At 50.9% G+C, this 27,404-nt stretch overlaps 1 protein-coding gene across 1 annotated transcript in view; it reads left to right on the top strand.

Annotated features, from left to right (window-relative positions):
* The first annotated feature begins 1,409 nt into the window (after positions 1–1,409).
* The window catches only part of Klf13 (KLF transcription factor 13), a 48,541-nt gene continuing 22,546 nt past the window's right edge, over positions 1,410–27,404 (top strand). Inside the window, exon 1 of the mRNA XM_051206481.1 lies at positions 1,410–2,478. Coding sequence (XP_051062438.1) covers positions 1,899–2,478 — 580 coding nt within the window. The 5' untranslated portion in view covers positions 1,410–1,898. The remainder of the gene's footprint in view (positions 2,479–27,404) is intronic.

The following is a 27,404-nucleotide window of genomic DNA, read 5'->3' as shown; positions in this document are numbered from 1 at the left end:
AGCTTCCACAAGAGACAGGCCCAACAGTGAGGAAATTGAGGGTGTGTGTTAGCACTCGGGGTGCTCAGACATTAACATAAGTTTCACAACTTAAAATTCCAAATTGCTCAGTTTCCCGTGGTTAAGATAAGTCCAAGTCTATTCTAGCTAGGCTCCCAATGAATTTGGCGAACTTGAGGTCAGAACCATGGTTCTTAATTTTGCTAGTAAGGTGATTTGCCCCTGCTTTAGGTCACTGGAGTGGCTTTCCAACACGCTGATAGCTGACTTGTTTCAAGGCATCACCCACAATGGAAAAACAGAGGCTGCTGACCCTGTCCTCACAGGTCAGAGGCCAGCCGCGGCCAGAGTCCCGAAAAGTGCGTTAAGATCGGTTCAAAGGCAATATTAGTAAGCTATCGTCTCTGATGATGGCCTAGTGGGTTTGGAGAGAAAGAATATGAATGTGTGTGTCTAGACTCTAGAGCAAGGTGGCCTGGTTGGAAGGCCCCAGCGGGGCCCAGCGGAGCATTTCCTTTAGAGGCCCAGACAGTGGATGGGTGGGGCGCCCTGGGCGGGGTCCTCGCAGCTGGTGGTGTTTGAAGCCTCCACGACTGCGGTGAGAGAGGGGCGGCCTGAAGAAGTTGGCAGCAGGCCTGGGGCGGGAAGGGGGAGGAAGGGGCCCTGTGTTCCCTGAACAGCCGCGACCGCAGCCCCAGCACGTAGCTCACTCTCTCAGCACTGGCAGTGGTGGGCCCAGCACCAGCCAGGTTAACATAGGCTCAAGGGCAGTGCGGCCGCGCGGGGGCGGGGCGGTCCGGGTGGTGACTTGGCTCCCGCCAGGGCTGCGCCGAGGACTGGAGCTCAATGGGGCAGAGTGTGGAGGTGGCTGGAGGCTGCAGTATAAGCCCGGCCACCCGAGAACTCCGCTGCGGTGGGATGACGAGCGGCAGTGTCCCGCCCATAGGCGAGGCCGGCCGCCTGGGTCCCGCCGGGACGGATACGCCACCTCGCCCGCGCTCCCAGCGGGTGAAGCGACCACAGGGTGCCCTTCCCAGCGTTGCCATCCTCGCACCACCCACGGCTGCCTGCGCACAAAAGCGCTGGCATGGAAAGGCCCGGCAGGGTTCCCGCTGCGGGAGGCACGCGCCCCAGCCCTGCGCCGCTACACTGCGGCCCGCCACCCTCTAACGTCATGCGTCACCGTGCCCCGCGCTGGGCTCCGATTTCCGCCCCTCCTTCTGCAGGTCCAGGGACACGCCCACTGGCGCGCGCAGGTCCCGGGGCCAGTAGGGCCCTCTGGAGGCCCGGATTGGCGGGCTAGAGTACTCAAGGGCCAATGGCGTTCGTGTATGCCACTGACCACGCCCCTCCCAGGGCGCGGGCGCGCGACCGCACGGTCCCTTTGGTGCGCGCTCTAGGCTCCCCGCCCCCTTCGTGCGCACTGCTCCCTGCGGCCGCTGCCGCCTGTAACCTGCGCCGCCAGGATGTGGCTGGGGGCTGACGTCGGGTCCAGATGTGGCCCCGGCCCCGCCCACCCCCGGGGCCGGTCCGCCCACACCGAGCCGCGGCGCGCACGGAGGCTGTCCCGCCTGCCACAATGCACGGTGGAACTGCGACCGTAACTTGCAGGGGTCGTGCCTAACATCGCCGCTCGACATCCGTAAGACAAGCCGGCCCTGACGCCGCACGCGGACCCTCTTCGTTGGAGACCCCCATGCGCTCACCCTCCCGTACCCGGCCAGGCGGACGCGGAGCCGCGCGGGTGACGGCAGAAGCGGCTGCGCGCCCAGCCTAGCCCAGCCCAGCCGGAGAAGAGGGCGCGCCGCGCCCCCGCCCCCCGCTGCTCTCCGGAGGCCGTGGGTGCGGATGCGCCGCTGACGACTCCTGCGAGAGCACCGCGCGCCCGAGCCCACAGCATGGCAGCCGCCGCCTATGTGGATCACTTTGCCGCCGAGTGCCTCGTGTCTATGTCCAGCCGCGCAGTCGTGCACGAGCCGCGGGAAGGGCCTGAGCCCCGGCCCGAGGGCGCGGCCGCCGCCGCCCCCACACTGCCCCGCGTTGACGAGCGCCGCGACGGCAAGGACAGCGCCTCGCTTTTCGTGGTGGCGCGGATCCTAGCGGACCTCAACCAGCAGGCGCCGGCGCCCGCCCCCGCGGAACGCAGAGAAGGGGCCGCTGCGCGCAAAGCGAGGACCCCCTGCCGCCTGCCGCCCGCGCCCCCTGCGCCACCTCCCGCCCCAGAGCCCGCCTCCCCGGGACAAGCAGGCGCGCCGGCCGCGCCCCCCAGCCCCGCGTGGAGCGAGCCCGAGGCAACACTGGAGCCGGAGCCGGGCCCCGCGGGGAGCGGCGAGCCCGGCCTCAGACAAAGGGGTCGGCGGGGCCGGAGTCGCGCGGACCTCGAGTCCCCGCAGAGGAAGCACAAGTGCCACTACGCGGGCTGCGAGAAAGTTTACGGGAAATCTTCGCACCTCAAGGCGCACCTGAGAACTCACACAGGTCAGTGGGGCGCCCCGAACGCCGGGATCAAGCGGTCTAGGGACTGACTACTCGGGTACCGCCACTCCCCCAGAGCTCTCGGCCCAGCGCTGGAGGGGTCGGGGGCGGGGAGCCGGGAACCGAGAGCGATCGCGGCCGCGCCCCTGCCCTGGCGCTCCGGCCTCGCGTGACGCTGGCCGGCCGGCCGGGGCGCTTGGAGCCGGCGCCCTCTCGGCGACCGCGCCCCCATCGGGCACGCCCCCTCCCGGGTTCTTGGGGCGGGGCGGCGGGGTGGATGTCGTCATCTGGGTTGCGGGTGGCGCGGGCAGGTGCGCTGGAGGTGGCTGGGGGGCGGTCGGCGCCCCTCGATTGGGGCGTGGGTGGCTGCCGAGGCTAGAGTCTCGCCATCCCCTCCCCAGGGCTCCGGGCGCGCTCTGGCTAGGGAGGGGCCGGCCCGGGCGGGCGAAGTTCACCCGGGGACAGGGATCCCTTCAGCCACTCGGCACATTCTTCGCTCTCTTCTTCCTGTAATTTTTCCAGCGCTCTAAGGTTTAATTTGTCGCAACCCGACCCAGCGGCGGCGCTGGCCGACACGGGGGCGGTCCCAGTCCTCACTCCCCACCCGCGGCTCTTTGTGGGAGCCCCAGCCCATCCGGCCCGCGGGGGCGCGCCCGGCCGCAGGGGTCTGCGCTTTCTCTAGAAAGGCGCGCTCTGTTTACTGCCCTTTCTGGCCCAACTTTCACCTGTTCCAGGGCTGGGTGCGGGCAGGTGGCACCTGTACCAGGGTGGCCGGTCTGAGCCTGCCACCTGGGATGGTGTAGGGTCATTCGCTTTTGTGGTTTCCGGGCACCGCTTCGCCGCGCTCGTACCAGACACTGGGTAATTGATTCGTATATGGAAGCCCTCCCCCTTGTTTTTGGTTTTAACACAGCGATTTAGTTGTATTTCCTTTGAGCTCACTGAAACTCTTCTGTGACACTCTTTACAGCTTTGAGACAAGTTCACTGCAAAAACACTTAGTTCCGTTGCTTTGTTACCAGGGGCTGTACTTTTTTGTTGCTAGAACAGTTAAGTGGCTAACCAAAAAGCACCAAAAGACACTGAAGCCGCGTAGACTTTCTGCTTGTACTTTTGTAATGGGGCGTGTCCGAGCTCTGCTTACTTCTAGGCTAGGGATTCTCTGGCGAACTTTTCCCGTGGGGGTGGGGGTCTCAGTCCTTTGCTGCGGCTGCCCAAACCTCGTAGCAGGTGATGGGATTGAGTGAAGATCCGGCAGTTTCCAGGCATTCATAGTCAAAATTAATGGTGTGTGAGCCCAGAAGGGGGTGGGGTTTGTGTAGGGCTCTGAGTTCTGCTAGGAAAAGCGGCCGCCGGGGTGGGTGTGGCCGTGGGGGAGGAGCGGAGCTGGGTTCAGAACCTGATGGACCAAGAGTGTTGGGTGGGGTTTGGGGTGTTCGGAGAACAGCTATAGGATTGAGAAATCTTGGGGCAGAATAGCTTCCCACTTGCAGTACTGGGTAGCCGATCTGGTGAAATGCAGAGGGCTTGTCTGAAGGGAGGGGCTGGCCGTCGTGGGTGGGTTGGGTCCAAGATGTTTTCCTTGTTTCCTCGCTCCTCCTTTCACTCTCAGTAGGCGTTTAGAAAACGTTTGGGGGCGCTGAGGACCGCGTCTTCCGTAGTGGGGAGGGAGCCATTCTCTCCGGAGCGCCAGGAAACTCAGAGCAGGTAGAAGAGGCTAGAACCGGCTTTCTTTTGAGTGTGCGCAGTGTGCTGTACGATCAAGGGTAGACAACCGGGGCCGCCCTCCTTGTGCGTTGAGATCAAGGGAGGCACCACCTTCGAATGGCTGTAAGGTTTCAGGCTCTCTTGAGGGCGGGGATTTGGAAGTCTGTAGATGTCTGGGCTGCATTTTATTTGCTACCCAGGTGAGTCTGATGACAGAGATGCACATCTCAAATGCCTGCCTCTGGGTGGAGTCTGATTCAGCCTCTGATCCAGGAAGCCCTGGTAAGCTATTGAAGACCTTGCAGGGAAATAGGGGGTGTGTTGGGCACAGAAGGGGAGAATCAAGTAAGGTGGGCCCAGGGGCTCTGGCTGTGGAGTGGTTGTGGTTTGGCTTGTGGGTCACAGCGTGCAGTGACTGACTACCCTGCCACATCTACTCCACCCCAGTACCCGCCTTGAGAATAATATTTTTTTTGGCAGGAATGATGATTATAGCCAACAAGGTAGCCCGCAACTCTTGATGTGTGGCTATTCCCAAGCCTCCATGTGGTTTGGTGACATGTGCCTTGACCACCTGGAAAGCTGGGGGGGGCGGTGTTTAGTGACTTAGGGAAGGGCAAAGGTCCCCTAGCCAGGGCTTTCCTTTGATATGGATGCCTGAACAGCTGTTTGCAGAGAGCTGCCCTCCTTAGCTACAAGGTAATGACCCCTCCCTTCCTAGGAGTTCTCTGGGCCCTTTCCTCTCATATTTCAGTAGTTGGTGTTTACAGCAAAAGCACAAAACAAAGGAATGCCACAATCCAAGATGCTTGTTTATTTAGTTGGAACCTCTCAGCCCATACTTGGGAAATTTGCTAATCTTGCTTTTGGAGGAGCAGGAAGACCAGATGCTGGTGGTTTTGGAGGCATGGGTATTTGAGGTGGAAATGGAATACTCCAAAAGGCCTACTCACTCCATCAAAAGTCTGGAGAGTCCTGCATGGCTGGGGGGCCTGGACTGGAATGCTGGGCCACTCAGTCTTCAGAGATACTCTGAATAGATTCCTACGACCTCTTTGTTCCTATAAAGAATTGTTTTCCAAAATTATTTCACATTCTTATCCTTGTAGCACCTAGAACCAAAATATCTCTATATGCTCCCTGGGCTGGACTATTCAGGTCCCCCCCCCCCCCCCCGGGCACTCTGAGGAAGGTAAGCACAGTGTTGGGCATAGTCCTTCCTGCCAGGCAGGAGTAAGGTTTGTGGTCACCTGCTCTTGATTGGAGCAGGGGATGGAAAGTAGAATGAGATCACTCTCACCTGTTTCCCGAATTAATTCGATGGGCAGAGGTTAGCCTGAAAATTTATCCTTCTCCACTGAAGTGGTGATTCGATTCTGCATGGGATTCTTGGACAGTGTGTTTCAGCCTCTCTAATCACTGGTACTCTCTGACATAACTGCCCAGAAGGCAGTCTATCTGAGCAGAGGATGGCTTGGGCAGGACTTCTCTTACCCAGGATAGAGCCAAGCTCATTGATGGGCAGCCCTTTGTCCAGGAATGTAACTATACCAATGGCAACTAGCCCTGCCCCACCCCCAGACTTCTGGTGGCCTCTTATGAACTGTCTCCCAGCTATCTATTGCTCCCTGCACTGTGTGTCTCTTTCCAGACCTCCTCTGTGGATTTGCATGTGTGCATACCACATGCCATTTGAGAAGTGCATGAGTGGGAAGCTCTGCAGAGAATCCACATGTTTACTTGAGACTATTTTGTTCTTTATGGTGCAAGTGTTCAGTGGTATGGTCAGTTATATGGCCAGTTATATGGCCAGGTAATGACTTATGTGACCTCCTTTCATCCATTGAAAGCCCAGGACTTGGTTTTGCTGTCTCTAGTTGGTAGGTGACAGTCTTGATGCCGAGAATCTGGTGATTCTGTAGAGACCTGGTGACATTACTCAGACTGACTACAAGCTGATTATAGCACATGTGGGGCCTGCTGGCCTGGAAGGCAAGGAACCAGCTGTACTTCTGGTCTCCCTTGAGCAGGAGAGACTTGCTGCATCACCACCATCTTTCAAAAGAGTTCTTATTTCTAGGTCTTCTCTCAGGTAGATCCAGACCCACAGTGAACTCTGCAGACCAGGCTTACTCCCACATGGTCTGTGCCTGCTCTCCTAGCTTCCTTAGCTCTGACTTTTCTGGGACCTTGGAAGTGCTCACTCAGTGTGCAGTTCCTGTGACAGTTAAGTGTGCCTCCCTGGCCAGGCTGGGGTGTTCTGACAAGCAAGAGTAAATCATAGGCTAGAGCTCACTCCAGAAGAGGCCTTGCATCTGGGGTCCACAGCCCTCTAGTCCTCCAGAGAGGGCCTTTGCTCTGTAGTCATCAGAATGAACTTGTGACAGCCCTTCTACTCCTAGGTCCTGCTTGCTCTTGCTACCTATATCCTGTGGTTACTTCTTAGATGTAGCAGAACAAAGGGACAAGGTGAATTAATGTCCCAAAGCTGCTAAAGGTGAGGGAGGAAACAAGCAGAAAGTCACTCACATGCACACTTGTGGGTGTGTGTGCATTTAAGTACATACCTGAAGACACCTGAGGTGTCTACCGTGCTGTCTGGAGGGGCACATCATCCCTGCTCCCAAAAGTCCTGGGGCCTGCATTAGAGACCCTGTACAAACCAGCATTCTCACAGAGATGTTCAGGTACCTGTGTGTTAAAAGTGTATCCAGTTTGTTCTTTAAAAAGGCAGTTTAAATGGTTCTTAAAAACGTCTAGAGCTAGTGATTCTCAACCTTAAAACCATAAAATTATTTTCATTGCTACTTCACAGCTGTGATTTGCTACTGTTATAATTAGTAATGTAAGGCGGGTGTTGGTGGTGCACGTCTTTAATCCTAGCACTCAGGAGGCAGAGGCAGGCAGATCTCTGTGAGTTCAAGGCCACCCTGGTCTACAAGAGCCAGTTCAGGACAGGCTCCAAAGCTACACAGGGAAACCCTGACTCAAAAACCAAAAAAAAAAAAAAAAAAAAAAAAAGAGAGAGAGAGAGAGAGAAAGGGGGAAAAAAGGAGAAAAAGAAAAAATTAATGTGAATACCGCCACCCACAGGTTGAAACAATGTATCTGTTGTGAAATGGTCAGCCCTCAGCCACATAACACTTGAAAACTTCATGCTAGATGTTAGGCATCTTTGTGCTTCTTCAGAAGGACCCTATGATACCACATTTGTTTGTTTGTGGTACTGGGAGTCAAACCTAGCCATGCTAGGCAAGCATCCCATCACTGAGCTAACACAAGGCAGGATCTTCCCATGTAGCCAAGGGTGATGTCCAACTTTTGATCAACCTCCTGGGTTTAGCTGGGAGTTAAGGACTGTGCAGCCACATATAGAACTAGTAAAAGAGATCACTTCAAATGAGGAAACTAGAGTTCAGATCAGTTAAGGCATACTCACACAGCAGGTGAGGGTGCATCAAGAGTTCTCACTGGGTTGTGTGCTTCTGAGTTTGTCACTCTTACTTGACTAGCATTCTGAGTGACACAGGTAAGCAAGGCACCCTGGTATTGCAGAGCTGTGGCTGCACCCCTGCCCTCACTTGTATGACCAAGTGCTTAGGGGTGGGGCAGACTGTGATCTCCCCAGATTGAGAAGTTAATATTGTGCCATGCTGTGTTCCCCTTACTCTCTCTCTGTCTTTCCCAGGCTCTTTAACTATTGTATGTACTGTCTGTATTCTGTTTCTGTAAGGGTTCTCAGAATTTCCACACAGGATAGATCTAAGCAACACACTTTGTCCTGGCTGCCTTGAGTCTAGAACAGCATGTCTTCTGGCCATTTGAGAAACTTGACACTTAAAAGATTTTTAAAAAAGATTTATTTATTTTAAGCATATGGGTGTTTTGCATGCATATATGTTGTGTACCATGTGCATTCCTGATGCCTGAGGAGGTCAGAAGAGGGCATCAGATTCTCTGGAATGGAGCTACAGATTGTGAGTCATCATGTGTGTTCTGGGAACTGAACCCAGGTCTTCTGCAGGAGCAACAAGTGCTCTTAACCACTGAGCCATCTCTCTAACAGAGACATTGACATTTAAGAATGGAACCCGTTTGTCCTGCAGAATATCCCATAGCCTGGATTAATTTTATACCTTACATCTAGTAAGTATAGCTTTAAGAAGTTTGACCAAGCCTGAAGTTGTGGTACATGCCTTTAATCCCAGCACTTGGGAAGCAGGCAGATCTATGTGAGTCCAGGGACAGCCAGGGCTACACAAAGAAACCCTGTCTCAAAGGAGAAAGAAAAAAAAAAAAAGTTTGATAAATGTGTGACCAGTAATGTTGGGCATTTCTATCACCAGAACTGGCAGGGAAAAGTTTGAGTCAACTAATCCCTTGCTGGATCACATGGTTAAAATGGAGCTTGTTGAATCCCCACTGTACAGGGACATTATTATTTTTTTTTTAAATACTAATCAACCTGTGGACTAATAACCTTGAGACTGGCCACCTGCCTTGTGCTCACCCCTTGCATCCCCCTGGTTGGTTTCTTTAATATTCTAACATCCTTGACTGGACAAGTGTTGGTGGTTGGGGATTGATGCTTTTGATGGCTTTTGAAGTCAAAAGGAAGTCAGGTGGTGGTGGCTCACACTTTTAATCCCAGTTCTTAGGAGGCAGAGGCACATGGATTTCTGAGTTTGAAGCCAGCCAGGTCTACAGAACAAGTTCCAAGATGGCCAGGAATACACAGAGAAACCCTGTCTTTTTTTTTTTTTTTTTTTTTTTTAAAGGGGGACCCAAATAAATAAATTATAAAATAAAGTCAAAGGGTGTCCTGAGGGGACTTTTAGGCACTGCCCTCCCTCCCTAAACAAATACAGCAGAGCATTACTAGTGATGAAAGTGCTTCCGGGTACATTTATAGCCAGCTCAAAGGGTAGTCGGCCAGACTTCTGCACACTCTCCTGGCTTGCTCTTGTGTCTGGATGGTTGCTATCACCAGCACCTGTAAGGTCCTGGTGAAACTCTCCTGACTTTAAAGAAAACAGAACCTTCTTGTGCCCACATACCTGAGTCTGGGATTTGTTGGCTTGTTTTTTATTTTACAGCCGTAACTCGCCCTCCCCAGGAAATCAGCTTCCCATCAAAGTGGAAATAAATATCTCTCCACCTTGGCAGTTCAGAAGTTAGCTGTGCTCTGTGAGCAGGATTAGGGCAGTAAAGCAGCTGCTATCCAGTCTCTATGCACAGAGTATACTCGAGCCTTTGTCATAGACCAGTGTAATGGGGACCTGAACATCAACTGTTGACTCTTCTGGGGCAGGAGTGGATTGGGTAAAGGTTACTTGCTGGAAGCTGGAATAATAACCACTCAAGCAAAAGCTCTGCCTTTATCCCTAGAATGTTTGTGTATGTACATGTAAGCATACATACATGTTCATATACATACGTGTATGCATGTTATGAGGGTTTGAATCATAAATGTCCCCCATATTCTCTGGCATTTGAATACTTGGTCCCTAGTTAGTGTTTGGGGAAGCTTAGGAGGTGTGGCCTTGCTAGGGAAGCATGTCACCAGGGGCAGGCAGGCCTTGAGAGTTTAAAAACAGACACCATTTTGAGCTTGCTCTCTTGGCTTCCTGCTTGAGGTTTGAGGTGTGAGCCTTTAGCTGTCAATGTGCTGCTTCATGTCTGCCACCTTCTGTCTTCACCCTTATGGACCCCAATCCTCTGGAACCATAAACCCAGGATAAACTCATTCTCTCAAAAGTTGCCTTGGTTTTTATCTTTTATCACAGCAATAGAAATCTTCTAAGATGCGTGAATGTAGTGTCCACATTGTGTTTGAGTCAGACATCCAGAGCTGGAGTATAGTGGCTATATGGACACTGCTTTCTACTTCTGCCTTATAATTTAAGGTCCACCCATACCCCAATAACTGTGGATGAGCTTTTTAATGAGTCTTGCTCCTGAGGGAGGCACAGTGTTCCTTCACTTGGAAGTAGGGCTGTGGTAAAGAAGTGTCTGTCTGCCCAATCAGTACCCATTCCCCCCCCCTTTTTTTTTGGAGATAGGGTCTTACTGTCTAGCACTAGCTTACCTGTATTTATATGTGTGGTGTGTGTGTGTGTGTGTGTGTGTGTGTGTGTGTGTGTGTGTGTGTGTGTGATATGCACATGCACTTTTGGTAGAACATAGCATGGTACCATGGGCCAGAAAAGCATCTTTGACAAGGCCCTCCTTTCCAGCATTGTTTCAAACAAACCAAAACAAGAGCATAATTCCAAAAGAATTTTTTTCCCTTGTGGGTGGGGGTGGGCATCTGTTTATTGTTCTCATTTTTTGAACTTCATCACACAAAAACACTTGCTAACCAGGAACTTGGCCACACTCCGTGGCCATTGGCCAGTCTGTCCCAAGGTGACCTGTTTAGAAAAGCCCTGAGGCTTGAAGCCCTAGATTAAATGTCCTTGTACTGCTGCCACAGGAGTGTGGGGGGCAAGGCAGGCTTATCTCCTTGGAGCCAGACCCAGGGTGCATCATGGAAGAGCTTTGCAAGACATGGGGGCCCAAATTAAAAGATACTCACCAGGGCTTGAGGGGTGTGTGGCTCAGTGTAGACTATGTGTATGACTTGAGTGAGGCTTTGATTGATCCCCAAGTAAAAAAAGCCACTTGCCAAAGGGTCAGTAGCTCAGTGCCTTTATTGGGCTCTTGTCTTGAGGGGACTTTTAAAGGTAAGTTTTGGCACTGGTTGGTCTCCTGTGGATGGAAGTTAGAAGCAGCCAGGGACTTTGCACAGGTTCACCTTGCTCCCAGCCAAGTTGCTAGCATAGAGAGCAAGTGTAGCCTGAACCAGGGCCTCCCTTTTGCTTTTTGGAGAGGCATCAGTTAAACTTTGTAGGAGTGTGGTCCTTCCCTGGCCTGGCACTCTCTTACAGTGAGGAGAGTCCTTGAACTCAGCAGCATCCCCCGGGTTTATGAAACTCAGGGGTCCCTGGGGTTTCATATGTGGGATCCCAGGGCAGATGAGCCTTTCTTCATGGGGACTGGGTTCCCTGCTGTGGGAAGGTCCAGCCTTTGTAAGGAACAAGTCTTCTGGGAGGTTCTGCAGCTTTTAGGGGAACCTGAGACATTTTTTCAGCTGTGTCTGAGTGTCAGGCCTGTGCCGAAAGCAGGAATGGCCTACTCCTGTAAATCCCTTCTCTTAACTCTAAAGAGAATAGGACTGGGAAAATGGCTCCCTTGATAAAGCGCCTTCCACATTAGCTAAAGGCCCAGAGTTCACATCCACAGAACCTGTATGAAAAGCTGTGGAGGCACCATGGTCCTGTAATCCTAGCATTTCCTGCCTGGGGTAGGGAGTGGATCCTGGATGATCCCCCATCCTCATCAGCTGGCCAGCCTGGCTAAATCAATGAGCTCTGAGTTCAACGAGAGACTCTGTCTCAAAAGATACAAGTGGGAAGATCAAGTCAACTTTGGGTTTCCACAGATGCCCATGTCCATTGCACCCAGCACATGCACATTCACACTAGCAGGTGCCTGCTACACATGCACACACATCACCTGCTCGCATATGAGGGATGGAGAAGAGAAAGAACAAAGAGCTTGGCTTGGGAAGTAGGAAACAGGGCTGTGCAAAGAAGCACTAGGAAGAAGGGGACAGAGGAGACTTGTACTCATAGACCAAAATCCTGGGTGTTATCTGCAAGGCCCAGAGGTGTATGTTCAGAAGCTTGGCCTGGAGTTGTGGCAAAGGTTAGGCCTAGGACCTGGAGGTGAGTGCCAGGTGGAACCTGGGCCTCTTCTCAGCACAAGCCGGAGACATGTTGTTTGAACAAGGATGGTGAATATGAGTTAATTACATAGTGGGCAGTCACTCAAAGATCTCTAAAGTTGACTGCAGTCTGGCTCTTAGTAGGTTCTCTGTTGTCTTGGTCTGTGCTTCTGTAGTCTGCATTCCTCTCCCTGTGCTCAGGACCCCCACAGCCTTGGTTTGTTGACTGGTAATGGTACCTGTATGTTTTTCCCCATGATCCTCTCCCATTTGCAAGAGATAGGTGGCCTCCAGGTCCCCCCAGGTCATAGAGGTGTCACTCTCAGAAAGTTTTCTCTGGGCCTCTGTTTTTTACTACCTGCCCAAGTGAGGTTGCATTGGGCCAGTAGTGCCCATGGCAGCACCGGGGACACTCAGAGACTTCTGGGCTTTCATCTTTGCCAGAGTGTTCCCTTTTGCTACTTTGCTTGAGACATGCTGTGTCTTCTGTGTGAGCACTGGGCTTTGCTGATTGCCTGTATGTATGTCAAGGCTGTGCCTGGCTGACTTTGTAGAGGGAGGGGTGAGGCTCTCTCAAAGACAACAGTCAGAATGGACCCGGTTCTGGCATGGTTCTGCCATGTTCGCAACCAGAAAGCTGGTTTTCTTGAACTTCGGGCCTGTGAGACCAGGTTCTGTGGCCTGTCCTGGTGATAAGCATTTTGCTTTGGATAATTGTAGCACTCTATGTTCACATTCTAGCTTTTGAAAAAAACATCAGCCTTTATTTTCCTTGCCTCAGTCTTGCACTTCTGGAGACAATACCCAGATTTTGTGCATGCTGGGCAAGCACTTTGTCCATTGAGCTCCAGCTGTTTTCCCCTCTCAGTCATCTCATTAAGTTGGGCAGGCTGCACTTGAACTTGGAGTTCTCCTGCCTCAGCCTCTCAGGAGCTAAAATTACAGGCCTTCACTTCCCATGTTGGCTTTGACCTGAGTTATGATCCGGTGGTTTGAACTCATTTGTCTGGTTACCAGTGGAGCTCAACTCAGAAGAGTTTACATGGGTGTGTATGGATGTGTGCCCTTATGTTACATGTTTGCATGTGTGCCTTTGCATGTATATATGTGCACATGTGTGAAGAATTCAGCCAGCACACAGGACAATTTTTCCCTTGGATGAAAGCCAGCCAGCCATAATATGTCTGGCAGTTGTGCAGGCTGTGGCAGGAATGTTTGTTGCTGTGGCGCCACAAACCCTTCAGCAAGCCTGATCAGCCCTGGCCTGATGCCCTGCTAGAGTAGGGCAGGAGGGTGTCCCTGCGTGCTTGGCAGTGGCTGCAGACAGGATTGGCCTCCATGTATGGAGAGGGACAGATAGTTGAACAGGAGGGATTTTTTTCTCCATTCCTCCAGGCCTCCCTACAGACTAGGGGCCTGGATTGGATCTAGGCATGGGCATGAACATGGGCTGTTCAGCTGAGGGTGCAGTCTGGGCACATCCTTAATTTCCTTCCTTGTACTTTGGACCCAAGCTGGTTCTAACCTGCCTTCAGTCCTTTTCAATCCCCGAGGAACAGGGACACAGGGCACAAGGGAAGAGGAATATAGGCACCTTTTCTTTGTGCTATAAGTTGGCTCTACTGGGGAGATCTGCATATTCATGGGGGAAGCTGTGGCTTCCTCCTTCCACCCTCTGGGGACACCCTGGCACCTATCCTGTGTGGTGTTGGGGAGGAGGTGGCTTGCTTGGCTGTTCCTGGTCCCAGTCAGGGTCCTCCTACACAGCAGAACTGGAGGTAAATACTGAGTTGCCTTGACAACCAAGCTGAGTCTGGGCTCTGAGTGATCCTGGCTGGAGCAGCTTTCATTGTCTCAAGTTTCTAAGATGGGTTTCTATTTTTTTTTTTTTTTTTAATTAGCTAGTATGACTAAGATTGCAAAATGCCTGACCTGGTTCCTGTAATTTCTTAATAAACATTTATATTCTTTTTATAGGAGGAACATTTCTGTGATTCATTGACTTTTTCTTTTAGGTTGGTGAGGCAGGGTGGGGGCAGCACAGAGGGCACCCCACTGTCGACAGCTGGCACAGCGTAGGCTTCTGAGTACTGGCTGATGGCCAGAGGCTGGGAGCACTTACATAAACACCCCACCAGGATTTATTGGCTTTGAGGCTGATTAAATTCCATGGAAAATTTTGGGGAGCTGCTTCTTGTCTCCTGGAGTGTTCAGATGCCCGTAAGTGGAGCTTCCAGAGTCCAGGGGCCACCTACCTCCCTGCCCAGGGCCAGTCCTCCCAGAAGAGGCGGCTAGGGTGTGAACTGGTTTTACACCTCAGCCATGCCAGTGAGGATTATGTTCTCTGTTAAACTCTAACTGCTCTTGTAGGCAGCCTGGGCCAGATGCACCTGGCCAGGCTCTCCTGCCCACATGCCTGGCTATTGGTGGGAATGTCCCTGTGGGATTCTCAGACCTCCTGTTTTGCCAGGGTCTCTGTTCTGCCTAACTGTTGGTCACCTTATATGGAGTTCCCTGCCCCAGCAAGGAGCTGACTGGGTATGTAGGGAAGCTAATCCATTTATTTTCTCATTGATAATGGCTGGTCTAGGACCTGGTGGATGGTGAGGCTTCCCTCATCATGGTCAGGCCATGCCTCGTGGGCCCTGTCCCAAGGGCTGTTTTATGGACCCTTTATCCCCTGTCCTCAGGGCCCACCCTGAGTGTGGACCCACCAGGGTCCTCTTAGAGTTGCCACATTCAGCAGAGCCCCTAACCCAGCACTAGAGGACTGTCCAGATTCACTGCTGATTTCACCATCGATGCCGGTGTTGCTTTCCACAGTCCAAATGGCTCAGCTCTGCTTGCATTCACTAGCAGCTGGCCCCAGCATGGGACCCCACCCAGTCCTTGATTAGGTGTCCCCTCTATTGAGAATGCCTTCCCCCCAACTCATTAAGTCAAGACAGGGCCCTCCGAATATGACCTGTTTTAAGCATGTTTGTAGAATTGCTCTTTGTTTTTATGTTTTTAGGATTTATTTCTTACTGTTAGAATAGAGTTGAGTTGCTGGCATTGTGTCGAAGGGTGTTCCAGGCCCCAAAGCCTGGACATTTGAGACTTGCATGTGCTGTGTGTAAGCCCAGTGGTTTTGCTGTCTCCATCCTTGACCAGCTCTGTCTGAAGTTTGGCTTCATAGATGGTGTGTCTTAGCATCCGGGTCTTTTAAAAACAGCCTTTGTGTTTGTATCCTTTATTGTTGTATGTGTGCATGTGTACATGCACATTCCACAGCATACACATGAAAGGTCAGAGGCAGCCTGGGAGAGGCCCTTCTCTCTCTTTACCACGTGGGTTCCAGAATTCAGACTCAGGCCATCAGGCTTGGTAACAGTTGCCCTTACCCGTTGTGCCACTTTGCTTTGGGGAATGTGTTTGGCAGTGCTCTATTATGTAAACAAAGATAATGCGCCTTATTAATAAGGAGGCTTGGCCTTGAGGTGTGAGTGGCTGAACACTACCCTGAGTTTCCATTCTTAATCCCCATCTGTCTGGTCCTGTTGACCTCTGAAAAGCAGCAGAGAAAATTGTCCAGGCATCCAAGAGGGGTTTGTGCCCAGGTTGTGTGTGGGGCTGGGGTGGGAGGGAGAGAAAGAGACTGTGTGTGTTTAGCCTGAAAACACAGAATTTCATGTCCTGCAGTTTTTTAATGCATTTTACCTGTAAGCTCACCACATGAATGCAGTACCTGCAATAGTCAAAAGAGGGCTTCAGATCTCCTAGAACTGGAGTCACAGGCAGTTGTGAGCCACCATGTGAGTGTTAGGAACTGAACTTGGGCCATCTGTAAGAGTAGCAAGTACTCTTAACTAGAGCCAGCCCCATGTCCTACAGTTTTGATCTTGGGTACCTAGATAGATGTTTTTGTTTCTTGCCATACCCCATGACCTTCTCTGAAGGATATAGTGAGATGTTCACTTTGTCTGCACCTTTGGCCCATTGGGGGGTGGGGGCATGGGCAGATGTTACCTGGGGGAACTAGATCTGGGGAAGGGACCTGGAGCTCTCTCTTGCTTGCAGCATGGGGACAGGAGAGCATCAGGAGGCATCCTTGGGACCAGGAACTTGCTGCTGTTCATCTGTCTCTGTTGTAAGTTATTTCTCCCTGAATAAACATCTGTTTGGCCTATTTGTTTCTCCTGATCCTTATTAAACCACAATAGAAGGACTTATCTACAGCAGTGAGACCTGCAATCCTTGTATTGCTATGGAGACCTTGCTGGGTGCTGAGCAGTGCTCAGATGAGAGCGTGGCAGCCCCTCTTAGGTGAGTCTTATTTGTTACTAGATAACCAAGACCTCTCAGGTACTAGCAGTTTGTATTCAGTTAGACTAATTTATCAGAAGCAGATGAGCTGAAACCTCAAGGTAAAAGGATTGGGTAAGGCAAGGTGGGCTGAGGGCCAGAAGCTCTCCCTCCCCCAATGTCTGTAGTTTTGGACAGTTTCACAACAGTAGGCAGCAAGGCCAGCCTTTGGGTGACTCCACCCAAAGAGAAACAGTTCCAAGTCAGGTGTACTGTGGGCTATACTTTCCAGAGTCTTGGACAAGGGCATTAGGCTGTTCTTCAGGGAGACTAGCACTCTCCAGGTGCTATGGCAGGTTTTGTACCTGAGAGTCCTTCACAGTCTGGAGAGCCCAGAAATTCCATTTGTGGAAACATACCCAGTATTTGTGTGGAACCTTTGAGCAGGCTTGCCTCTGTATCTATCTATGTGTGGACATGAGCTGCATAGGGAGCTGTACCTGTGACCTCCCTGGGCTAATGTGCTTTCTTCTTGTCCTGGAGTGATTGCCTTGGGGAGCTTTAGCCACACTCATACCCTGGTGTGTGTGTGTGTGTGTGTGTGTGTGTGTGTGTGTGTGTGTGTGTGTGTGTGTTTGTTCGTGTTCTTTTGGGGGTAGCAACTCTGTTTGCAAAGGTAAGAATTGTTTCCTAAAGGGAAGCCGGAAGTGTTTTTGAGGTTGGCTCTTGGGCTGTGAACCACCCTTTCTTACCGCGTTCCTGTCTCCTTGGCATCTTCGAGTTAGTGTATTTGGCATGAAAGCACTTCCTGTGTGGTCTGAGGTGAATGTTGAATGAGTATAAAAAGAACATGACCTGCCTTTCTCCCTCCATCTGATGGCTCCAGAGGATGTCTAAGAATGTGCCACTGTGTGGAGCTTGTTTCCTGGGTGGAGGAGGGGGGCTCCCTGGGACATGAGGTGGCCTTGGCCTTCTCTGCACTGTGCAGGACCCTTTGCTCCAACAGCAAATGATGCTGCCTTGCATTCTTTGTTCTGTCCCTGTGGTCTTTAGGATGGTCTCTTCCCTCTTTAGCCCTTGAGCCTCATTATGTGCTATCCTGTACCCTGCACAGGGAATGCCTGCTGCTTAGGTGCCTGCTCAGTACCACCCTTCAAGTAGTAAGGGCAAGGCCGTTTATTGACCACATTTGGCTGTCCTGAAGACCATGGTACTTCAGGTACCATGGTAGGAAAGCAAAGCGTGGGAGCTGTTAGGACAGAGGTAACAGGATAGACTCCATCTTCCAGGATGCTGTCTAGATCTACCATGTGCTGTGTGTGCCTAGGCCATGTGCTGGCCTTTGGCCTTGGCTTTGCCTCCAGACATGAAGACCAGTAGGGGCTTCTGTTGAATACCACTAGAGTCTGGTACTGATCCGTCTGCCTGTAAGGCTGCACCCTGGTCTATAGAATCTCAATCTAGGTTTCACTGGTAGGAGATAGTTTACAGCAACATGAAAAGGTTTGGGAAAAGAGCTGGGCCCTGCCATAATCCCACATAGCAAGAAAGTGTTCCTAGAGAGGCCTGAGTGGGGTGACTTGCAGGCACTTTGGGCTCCAGTACATAGAGTTAGCCAACCCAACCTCCTTAATAGGTTTGGGAGGTGCAGAACTTCTGCATCTTGAGGCTAGCACTCTGAACAGTATCCAGCTTGTGAGTGGTCTCTTGTCCAGCCCACTCAGAGTATGGGTTGGTTGTATGTGACTGGTCCCCCTCACTTCTATGTGAGGTGTATTATCATTGCCCACAGAGGCCTATGAGCCACGTGCCACTATGACTGGTACCTGGTCAGTTGTACTTGTGTACAAAAGGCCTGCATTTCAAGGGTGCCTTTGGTGTGGGGAATGAATCTGCCTTCATCCTTGAGACACACACCTAATAATACCTTCCAGCTCCTCATGAGCACTTGGTACCTATGAACCTTGGTTCTTCTGTTTCCCAAGTAGTGGCCTTGTCTTTGCCCTATTGCCTGTGGTCAGGAGGTCTCGGTCACTTACAGGCTGAGGCTCAGCTCTCTGCTTGGCTCTTTTTATTATTTATTTGTTAATTAATTTTTATTATATATTTGATACTCTTTTTCCTTTCCCCTTTCCTCCCAGATCCTCCCCACCTCCCTGCCCACCCAACTTCATGTTCTCATTCTTTGTCTGTCTCTCTCATTCCTTTCTCTCCCTTTCTCTATCTCAAGAAAGAATCAAAATGGTGAACTCACAGACTGTTAGCATTCACAGGCACAAACCAGAGAAAATCCCAGCATGGAGAAGTTACAAAATTCCACCCACTAATAAAGAAGCCTTTGAAACCTGCTAGCAAAGGAAATTATAGTTTTCACCAGTGGAGCCTCATTGGGTTTATCAGTCGCACTCTAGGGCTGACCCCATGCTCAGGAATAGTTGACTAACACAAAATGGACTCCATGGTTTTTTTTTTGGGGGGGGAATGAAACCATGGCTAAATGACCCTGTTATTGTAAGGTTGATTCAGGTCCTCCATGTCCCTGACATGGGGGGAAGGCAGCTAGCTAGGTGGAGTGGTGACAGATAGAGGCTGGGGCCCTGTTTGGAGCTGCTCAGCATTCCTAGGTGTTCTACCCATGATGCTTTTGGGAAGTTCAGGATGATCTTTGGGCTAGGCTAGACTGGGTGTGAGCTAGCTGTAGAGGTTATGAGGCAGGTGCTTGCCAACTCCTTCTGTACCTTCTGAGCTTGGCCCTGCAGCCTGGGAGAAGCTCTAGGCTTGGGAGAGAGATGATGGGCAAGGTTGATGATGAAGGGCAGAGAAGAGGAAATTCTGACCAGTGGCACATGTTGAACCTGACTATGTGAGTGCATTGTGGGGTGTGACTGGGAAGCTCTGGGTAGGTGACATGGGGTTCTTCTTGTTCCCCAAGTATTATATTATGAGGCTTGTCTAGTTCCCTGTCCCTTGAAGACTGGGTCTTCACTTCTGGGAAGCTTGTGTTCTTGCCCCCACTTGTGTGGGTCTCCCTTACCCATCAGGCTGCAGCTTGTCCGTGCTTCTTCCTTCAAGTCAAGCCTGGAGCATTTACCTCTTGCCAGAATAACCTGGCAGGGATAAAGTTAAAAAAAAAAAAAAGTTGACAGTCCCCCCACCTAATTGTACATCATCGGCTTGACAGAGGTTAGTGCTGGCAGCTCAGTTGTGTGTTCTGAGCAGGAGCGGCAACACACATGCAAGCACGCACGTGGGCTCACATGAGAACACATGTTTTTACAGAAAGTGATGCGTTGCTTCAGACCATTCTGCTGATGCAAAAATGCTCAGGGAAGACAGGAGAGTTGCTTGGCTCTGTTCTCATTGAAGACTTAGAGATAAATGGCCCAGGGAGCCTTTGCTGCCAGCCAAGGTGCAAGCCGCCTGCTCTGGCCTCAGAGAGCTGCTGCTTTAGGAGTCTATAGCTGTGAAGAGACACCCTGGCCAAGGCAACTCTTATAAAAAGAAGCATTTGACTGGAGTCTTTGTTTACAGTTTTAAAGGTTAGTTCATGATCTCTTGGCGGTGAGCATGGCAGCATGCAGGTTAGACATAGTCCTGGAGAAGTAACTGAGAGCTCTGCATCCTGATCCTTAAGCAGAGGGAGACTCTGGACCTGACATGGGCTTCTGGAACCTCAAAACCCATTTCCAGTGACACATGTCCTCCAAAAAAGGCTACACCTGATCCTTTTCAGATTGTGTTTCTCCCTGATGACTAAGCCTTCAAATGCATGAGCTATGGGGACCATCCTTATTCAAACCAGTACAGCCTGCATCTCTAACCTCCATCCTGTGCCTTACATCCAGAAACCTCAGTTGTGCTAGTTAGTTTAGCATGTACTATTTCTGGAGGGCTGATGTCTTCATCATTTTTGACTACTGTCATAATCCATGGGCCCAAAGTCTTGAAAACAGAAGGTATTTGTCATAGTTCTAAGTACTGGAAGGCCAGGTCAGGCCAGCTTCAGATAGAGTGTCTGAAGTTTTCCTGATGCACACTCCTCTCTGGCATCCCTAACCTAACCATAAAGTCTGATTCATGGCCTAATCATCTGTCAGAGGTCTTACCTTTCCATGTGAAGATTTGATGGAGACATTTAGACACCACACAGTGTGTGCAGTCTGGAATCAGGTTGTAAGGAGTATGGGTTTTTCCTCCTGCCGCCGCCTGGTCTTGTCCCGCTGCCGCACCAGCCCCAAATAACACACAGAGACTCTGTATTTGATATTATGCTATTGGCCAGGTACTAGTTTCTTATCAGCTAGCTCTGCCTTAGTTATTAACCCATTTGTGTTAATCTATGTATGTCCACGTGTTCTTCTTACCGGGAGCCGGCTGCTGTATATTGCTCTCTCCAGACCCTCCATCTTGACTCCTCCTTCCTACTTCCTATTTCCTCCTTGTCTCCTAGTCCCTCCTATCTTCCTTTCCTATTGGCCAACAGTGCTTTATTATTAACCAGTATGAGAAACATATACAGAATGACATCTCCCATCATCAGGTAACATAGACAATGTGGGTAGAGCTAGAATCTGTATCTTCTGCAGGTCTATTGCTCCTCCTCATCATGGGACTTTTTTTTTTTTCTGCAACCTGCCTCTACAGGACCACATTTAGCTCTGTTACCTCATCTTGGGGAATACCAGACCCCTTGGGAAATGCTACCGCCACCCATTTAGGAAAAGAAAGCTGAAACTGGATTTGTAATATATTGCCTGCCTGGTCAGTGATGGTTTTCCTGGAACTCCAGATGGACCCACAACTACCTCCACCCATGTGGAAGCCTGTGTCCTGTAGGGCAGCAGGAGAAATTGGAAATTCTCGTGGTCTGCTGACCCTGGGCCTCAGCCAGGCCCTGGCCCCTGCTTTATTACCTCACTCCTCATAGTCCTAGACTTAAGTGTGAGTTGTATCTCTTATCGACCCCACAGCACTAGAGAGGAAGCATGCTGATGGCTATGGGAGGAAGGGCCTGTGAGGCTCTGCAAGTGTTGTGGCCAGGCCTGTGTCATGATGCCTGTGGCCCAGGTCCTTAGGGCTGCTTGAAGCCTGTTTCTCCTAGACAAACATGGTCTATTGGGGGAAGGGGGTCTCAGCTACCAGTGGCTCCCCTGCCAATGTGAACTTGGGTATGGATTTCTAAAAAGCAGATTAATTTGGTATTCTTTGGACTTGTACGTGAAGTTGGATAGTAGAATGTGATGCCCATGTATCCCTGAATGAATTACAAGTACTCATCGCATTCTTGAAGCTGCTGGATTGTGCCAACAGGCTTCACAGAGCTGTGGCTGTCTGTTGGGTGATATGCTCTTTCACCCTGGGAAGCCCTAGGTGCTGTGACAGTCAGCCATCCTAGGACATGCAGCCTCTTCTGTCAAGCTACTGATATAAACATAATAGTCTGGGAAGGGGACAGGGTCTGTGGACATGAAACACCTATGACCCAGGGATCTTGGACAGATACCTGAGACCTTTGAGGCTAGAGAAAATAGGAGAATAGCAGAACAGGCCCCTTGAGACACAGGGCCCCTAGATGCCCATTCAAGTTATAGCAGGTTCATACTCTGTGCTCAAGCAGAATGAGAGTAGCTGTCTCTTGTGAGGCAGGTGGACTTCTGTGACTAGATCTTAGTGTGAACCTCAGAGGAAGAGGGCTCTACAGGAGATGCTTGTCTGAGGTTCCCTCTCCTTCAGATGCTTTTAGGAGAAATGTATTTCCCAACATTTTTTTTTTTCCCCATGAACCAGGGGTTTGCTAATTAAGTGTTCAGACAAAGCTATGTGGTGCATAATGTAGTCTAGGCTTCAGCTCTCTGGACTTTGTCTTAGTAGAGCTTGTGACCTATACGGGTTCTGGTTCTGTCTGGCCTCTAGACCTTAAGGGATACCAGATAGCTCAGGTCTAAAGTCAGCATTCTAGAAGGGCCTCTCTTGGCTCAGTTCAGCAGATAATGTGAAGCTCACTGAGCCCTGAGGCTCCCCCACAGCTTAGCCACAGCCTAGGCCTGGCAACCACTGGCCCAGGTACTTGTAGTTTTCTTGGCCTTCCTGTGAGGACATGGTGTTGACAGTGAGAGACACTAGAAGATAGGCTCTGGATGGCCAAGTGGGGAAATCTGTCTCCAGAACAATTCACTTTGCAAAGACAACCCAATCTGGTCATCCTGGGACCTGGTGCCAGATTCCAAGTTACATCAGGGCTTGAAAATCCTGAGTTGACAATTGAGGCTTATTGTTGGTGCTGCCTTGTTGAAACAGTGACTTGAATGCCTTTTATCCAGCTGTAATTCTGATGGCAAAAATTGAACAGTTTCATTAAAAATTACTTAGGAAATGGGAGGCTGTCAAGGAAAGAATTGGGAAGGAAATCAAGTCCTAATCCTTTACCCACAGTCATCACTGTTGTTGGTACTAGGAATCGAACTCAGAACCTTAGTCTAGGAGGCAAGCCAGGGTCAGATAAGCATGGTATCTGTAGTGAATGTGTTCTCCTGTGGCAACCATCCTCAGAAATCCTAATGTGAATGAATTCCTAGGAGCCAGCCAAGGAATTTGCCTTGCAGAGGTCAGCAGCCTTTTAGGGAGGCCTGAGGGCCCCTGTGTCATGTCCTGTCTCCCCCTCTCCCCCCAGCAGAGATGGGAGTATGTTTTTGTTAGATATTGAGAGGGTGTCCCAGTGATCAGGAGTCACTGTTTTGAGAAGGCTTGAGGCTAGAAGGGCCCAGACTCACCCTTCACCCAGGAACTGTAGTTTCTCTCTTTTTAAAGGGAAATGAGAAGGCTTCCAGGAAAATAGTGCACACTGTGGCCCTGCTGCACTGAAAGCTTAGTGATCCAGCCTCCAAAGGCAGGATCCTCAGATCCCAGCAGAGGCCTGAGCTGGGGCTAGCCCACCAAGGGCCCTTTCCGTTCCTCTTCTCAGCTGTCTACAGGACCTCCACTTACTTCAGGGACTGGTAAAGTACCCTGCCATGGGCTCTGCCATGGTGCTCTGCAGGCAGTTAACATTCTGGCTTCTGCTTGATAGGTAGACTTGGTAGCCACAGTAAGAATATGTGGACTGGGCCAGACCTGCCCAGCCTAAGTGTGGGCTGGACAGCAGCCTTAGTAACTACTGAGATTAACGCCTGTAAGCAGCAGCATTGGGGGGTTTGTTGGTCTAACCTGGGCCAGGGCACTGTAAGCAGAATCACCTTGCCCCCCCCCCGCCCCCGTTATGTACCCTTTGGCACTCCTACTTCTTGGCGGGAGGAAGCCCTCTTGAGTTTGTTTCTTTTTGAGGTAGAAAAGAGGCTGCTTCCGGGATAATAGTATACCTATGGGCTTCCCTCTTACCCAGGGAGGGCCTCTGGCATCTTCCCTCCCAAGCTGGGGCACTGTCTTCAGGGGTCAGGCTGTCCTAGGCTTCTGGGTGTGGACCACAGCTCTGATATGCTTTCTGGCTGATTCCTTTCAATGGGTTGGAAGAAAAACTTAATAAAACATGTTCAGTCTCTTCTATCACATAGCCAGACTAAGTTTCCTAAAGAACAGGGAGGACATAATTTCTCAGTTCCCAGGGGCAGAACCACCATATAGAAACCCAAACTCTGGGGAGTCACTGGGAGCTGTTGCCGGGGGAGGGAAATTTTCCAGTGTGGAGCAGGACAATGCTGGACTTCTCCCCGCCTGTCTGCAGCCACAACACAGCCTGCCTAGGCTGTGGCCTCCACAGCCACTGCCTTTGAGCCTGTGGCCTGCTCAGACACTGGGTGGGCCTTCAAGAGGAGGGGCTGCAGAGGGTGGTGACAGGGAGGTAGTCCCTTGCCAGGGTACTGGACTCAAGGCTGTCCCATTTGTTGGCAGTGAGCCTCCTGGCACCCCTCAGCCTCCCTTTTGGCTTGGTTCCTTTGTCTTCACCAAGTCAGTTTCAATGGGTCATGTTAAAAGGTAAGTGGCCAACAGGTCCAGAACAGAGACTCGGCACCCTGGTTGTAAGGTGCCGTCACTGTGGGCTTTACAGCTATGGTGCTGGCCACCCAACAATAAAAGTCTCAGCAGGCAGGCAGGGGTAGGGGTGTCCTAAGGTCTCTGTAGCCATCATTTTAAAAAGGTGCTCTTGAGTGTGTCTGCCAGGATATAGAAGGTCTTGTAAAGTGGGGTACCATGGGAGGGGCCTTTGCTCTGCCATCTGGCCTGGCCCACCTGGGGCCGACCTCAGCTTGCCTGCTCCCTGCACGGTTTGGGCTGCTTCCAGATCTGTTTTCATTTTCAGTTCCCTTTATTGCTAAACCACCCGAGGGCCACAGAGAACAAGCTGTTGTCCTCAGCTGACCTCGGATTCCTGGCCTCAATTGTTTGCAGTTTGCTAACTTTAGCTTCTGATCATTTCCACCCTTATCCTCCCCCCAAAGGGAGACACAGACCAAGAATAGCTTCTGGGAAGGGGGGTTGCAGGGGTTGTGGCCAGCATTCCCACAGTGAGCTATCAGCCTATGTGAGGCAGCTCTTGCTGCCTGGCTTTGGAGGAGGGTTTGTCTATAGACAAAAAAGCCCAGGGCCCTAGCCTTAGGCTCTGAACTAAGCCCCAGGCTCTGTACCCCAAGATGCTCCCAGGCTTTGAGCACCAGGGGACTCCTATTTCTATTCCTTTCTCCTTTTAAATCAAAACCAGGCTGAAGCCAGGAAAAGGGAACACCCCCACAGCCCCGCCTCACCCCCTGAGAATTGCTGACTACAGCACCCAAGTTATTGTTTGGGGTCAGATGTGGTACTTGGATGCAACCAGTCCCAAAAGATTCCTCCGACTGGAGGACCCAAGCATGTCCTGTGCTTGCCAAGTGCAACGTTAGACCTACAGCACTACCTTCCCAGCCATGGAAGGAATGAGACCCTAGTAGAGAGACAGTGATAGAGATGGCCCAAGGTTTCTGGCTACAGGATGGCACTCACCCAGGACAGGGGGACAGGCAGTAGCACAGCTGACCCAACCCAAAGCCCTGGAGCAGGCCTTGGGGGGGGAACATCTAGGCAGGAAGGAAGTGTGAGTATGTTGGGCTTACTGCTTGGGATTGCTAAACTTGTATGTTGAAGAACATCCCACAGGCACCACCCTCCCAGTTGTTTTGAAAGAAATTTGCTTTACCCCATTACTTTACCTTAAGTACCTTAAATGTCAGCTATTTTTTACATGAAAATCTAGTGTCTGTAATATCGATGCAGAGTGTGACGCCTGAAGACACCCAAAACCTGCTCCCCCTCAACTCAAAAGTTAGAGCCACCTGGTAAACTGTAGAGTTGGGGTGCAGCCCTGTGGTAGGGTGTGCACCCTTTGCATACATGGGGCCCCAACACTGGAAATTTTTTTTAAAGAAAACACACACAATGCACTAATTCTCAGCCTCAAGTTCTAACTAGCTGTGACCAAGAAAGGGCACCAGCCTGTCACCAGTGCTGGGCTGTGCTGCTCCAATATTTTCTGAAGCCAAGAACGTTGTAAAGCAATCATGGGCAGCAGGAAGAGGTCCATTGCTTGGGGATGGTTCCTCACCTCTCCCAGAGCAGGGGAAGAGTTTTGCCTGCACATACCATAGGAGACCAAAGGGAGCTAGCACTCTTCCAGGGCTTTCTGAAGAGAGTCATTTCTCCACGGACCAGCCGGGATGCTGAGAGTGTTAAACCCATCTCATTTTGCAATGGGATTTAAAAATCTATCACTTGAAAAATTTGGTGATACAGCTTAAGTGGCAGGTTATTGTGCACATTTTATTATAATGCATGGGCCTTGCCCCTCCCGCTGTTCCTTTCCACAGGGCAGCACTGCCAGTTTCATGGCATTCCCTTCTGAGTTCGCTTTCCAGGAGGAGTCTGCCTCATAGGCTTTATTTCTTGCCTTACCATGATGGCAGATGAGTGTGTGGTTCTCCTACTACCCACACATGGCACTTTTGCTCCTCTTGTATGGTAATAGAATCTTCTGGTAGGTGACTGCATGTGAGAGCAGCAGGGGACCCATGCACCACATGCCTTCTTTTCCTCCCTTATAATCAGCCTTTGGCATGGTTTTCCCTGTGCTGATGGTTTTCCAGATGCTGCCCTGGGCCTGCGCTCCTGCCTGCTATGGCTGTACAGTATGGTTCCTGGAAGGTGGTTGTGTGCTTGCTTTGCATCCTGGCGATGCGTACCCCACTGCTTCTGGAGAAGGGTATGGAATCAATCGGCTTAGAGGTTAGGGAATGTCCCCATCTTTGTCTCCACCATTCAGATCTGGCTGTGAGAGTTTTCTCTCACATTGCTAAGGCTAGAGCCCTTCTGTTGCTGGCCATTTGTGTCTGTCATGCTCTGCTTTACTCTGAAACTCTCTCTCTCTCTCTCTCTCTTTCCCCCCCTTCCCCTCTCTCCCCCTCTCCTTCCCTCCTTTCCTCCCCCTCCCTCCCTCTTTCTACATTTGTTTATTTTTATTTTGAATCTGTAGACATTCGTCTGCATGTATGTATGTGTGTATCACATATGTGCCAGAGGCCAGAAGAGTGTGTTTGATTTCCTGGAACTGAGCCATATGTGGGTGCTGGGAACTGAATCCAGGTTGACTGTCTGAAAATACTCTTGACACTGAACTCTCTCTCCAGCTCAAATGCCTTTTCAAAAAAGGATTTATTATTTTAATTTTATTTTTGAGAATTTCATATATGAGTACTGTATTTACATCATCCTTCTGCTCCCTCTCCTTATTTTTATTTATGTATGTGTCCGTGTGTGGGTTTGTACGTGTGGGTGCAGATGTCTGCAGAGGCCAGAGGTGTCAGATATCCTCGAGCTGGAGTTACAGGCAATTGTGAGCTGCCCAGAGTGGGTGCTGGGAATTGAACTCAGGCCCTCATAAGAGCAACATATGTTTTTAACCACTGAGCCATCTCTCCAGCTCTCTATGGAACTTTCCACAGGCAACATTTATCCTAAAGATATAGATTTTTGTGAACATGCCCGCTGTACGCTTTCCTGCATTGGTACCCCTGTATGGCACCTGAAGGGTGGCATCTGACCAGCCTGGGGTGGAGGTGGGGGTTCCATTGCCAGGGACTGAAACTGTTGGGCTGGCCTTTATGTTTTCCTAACTTTTTCCTCCTTATCCATTTGTCCACTTTGCTGTTTT

This window comes from Phodopus roborovskii, unplaced genomic scaffold (genome assembly GCF_943737965.1).
Source record: "Phodopus roborovskii unplaced genomic scaffold, PHOROB, whole genome shotgun sequence".
NCBI classification, from domain to species: Eukaryota; Metazoa; Chordata; class Mammalia; order Rodentia; family Cricetidae; genus Phodopus; species Phodopus roborovskii.
This window is presented reverse-complemented; position numbering and strand designations above follow the sequence as displayed.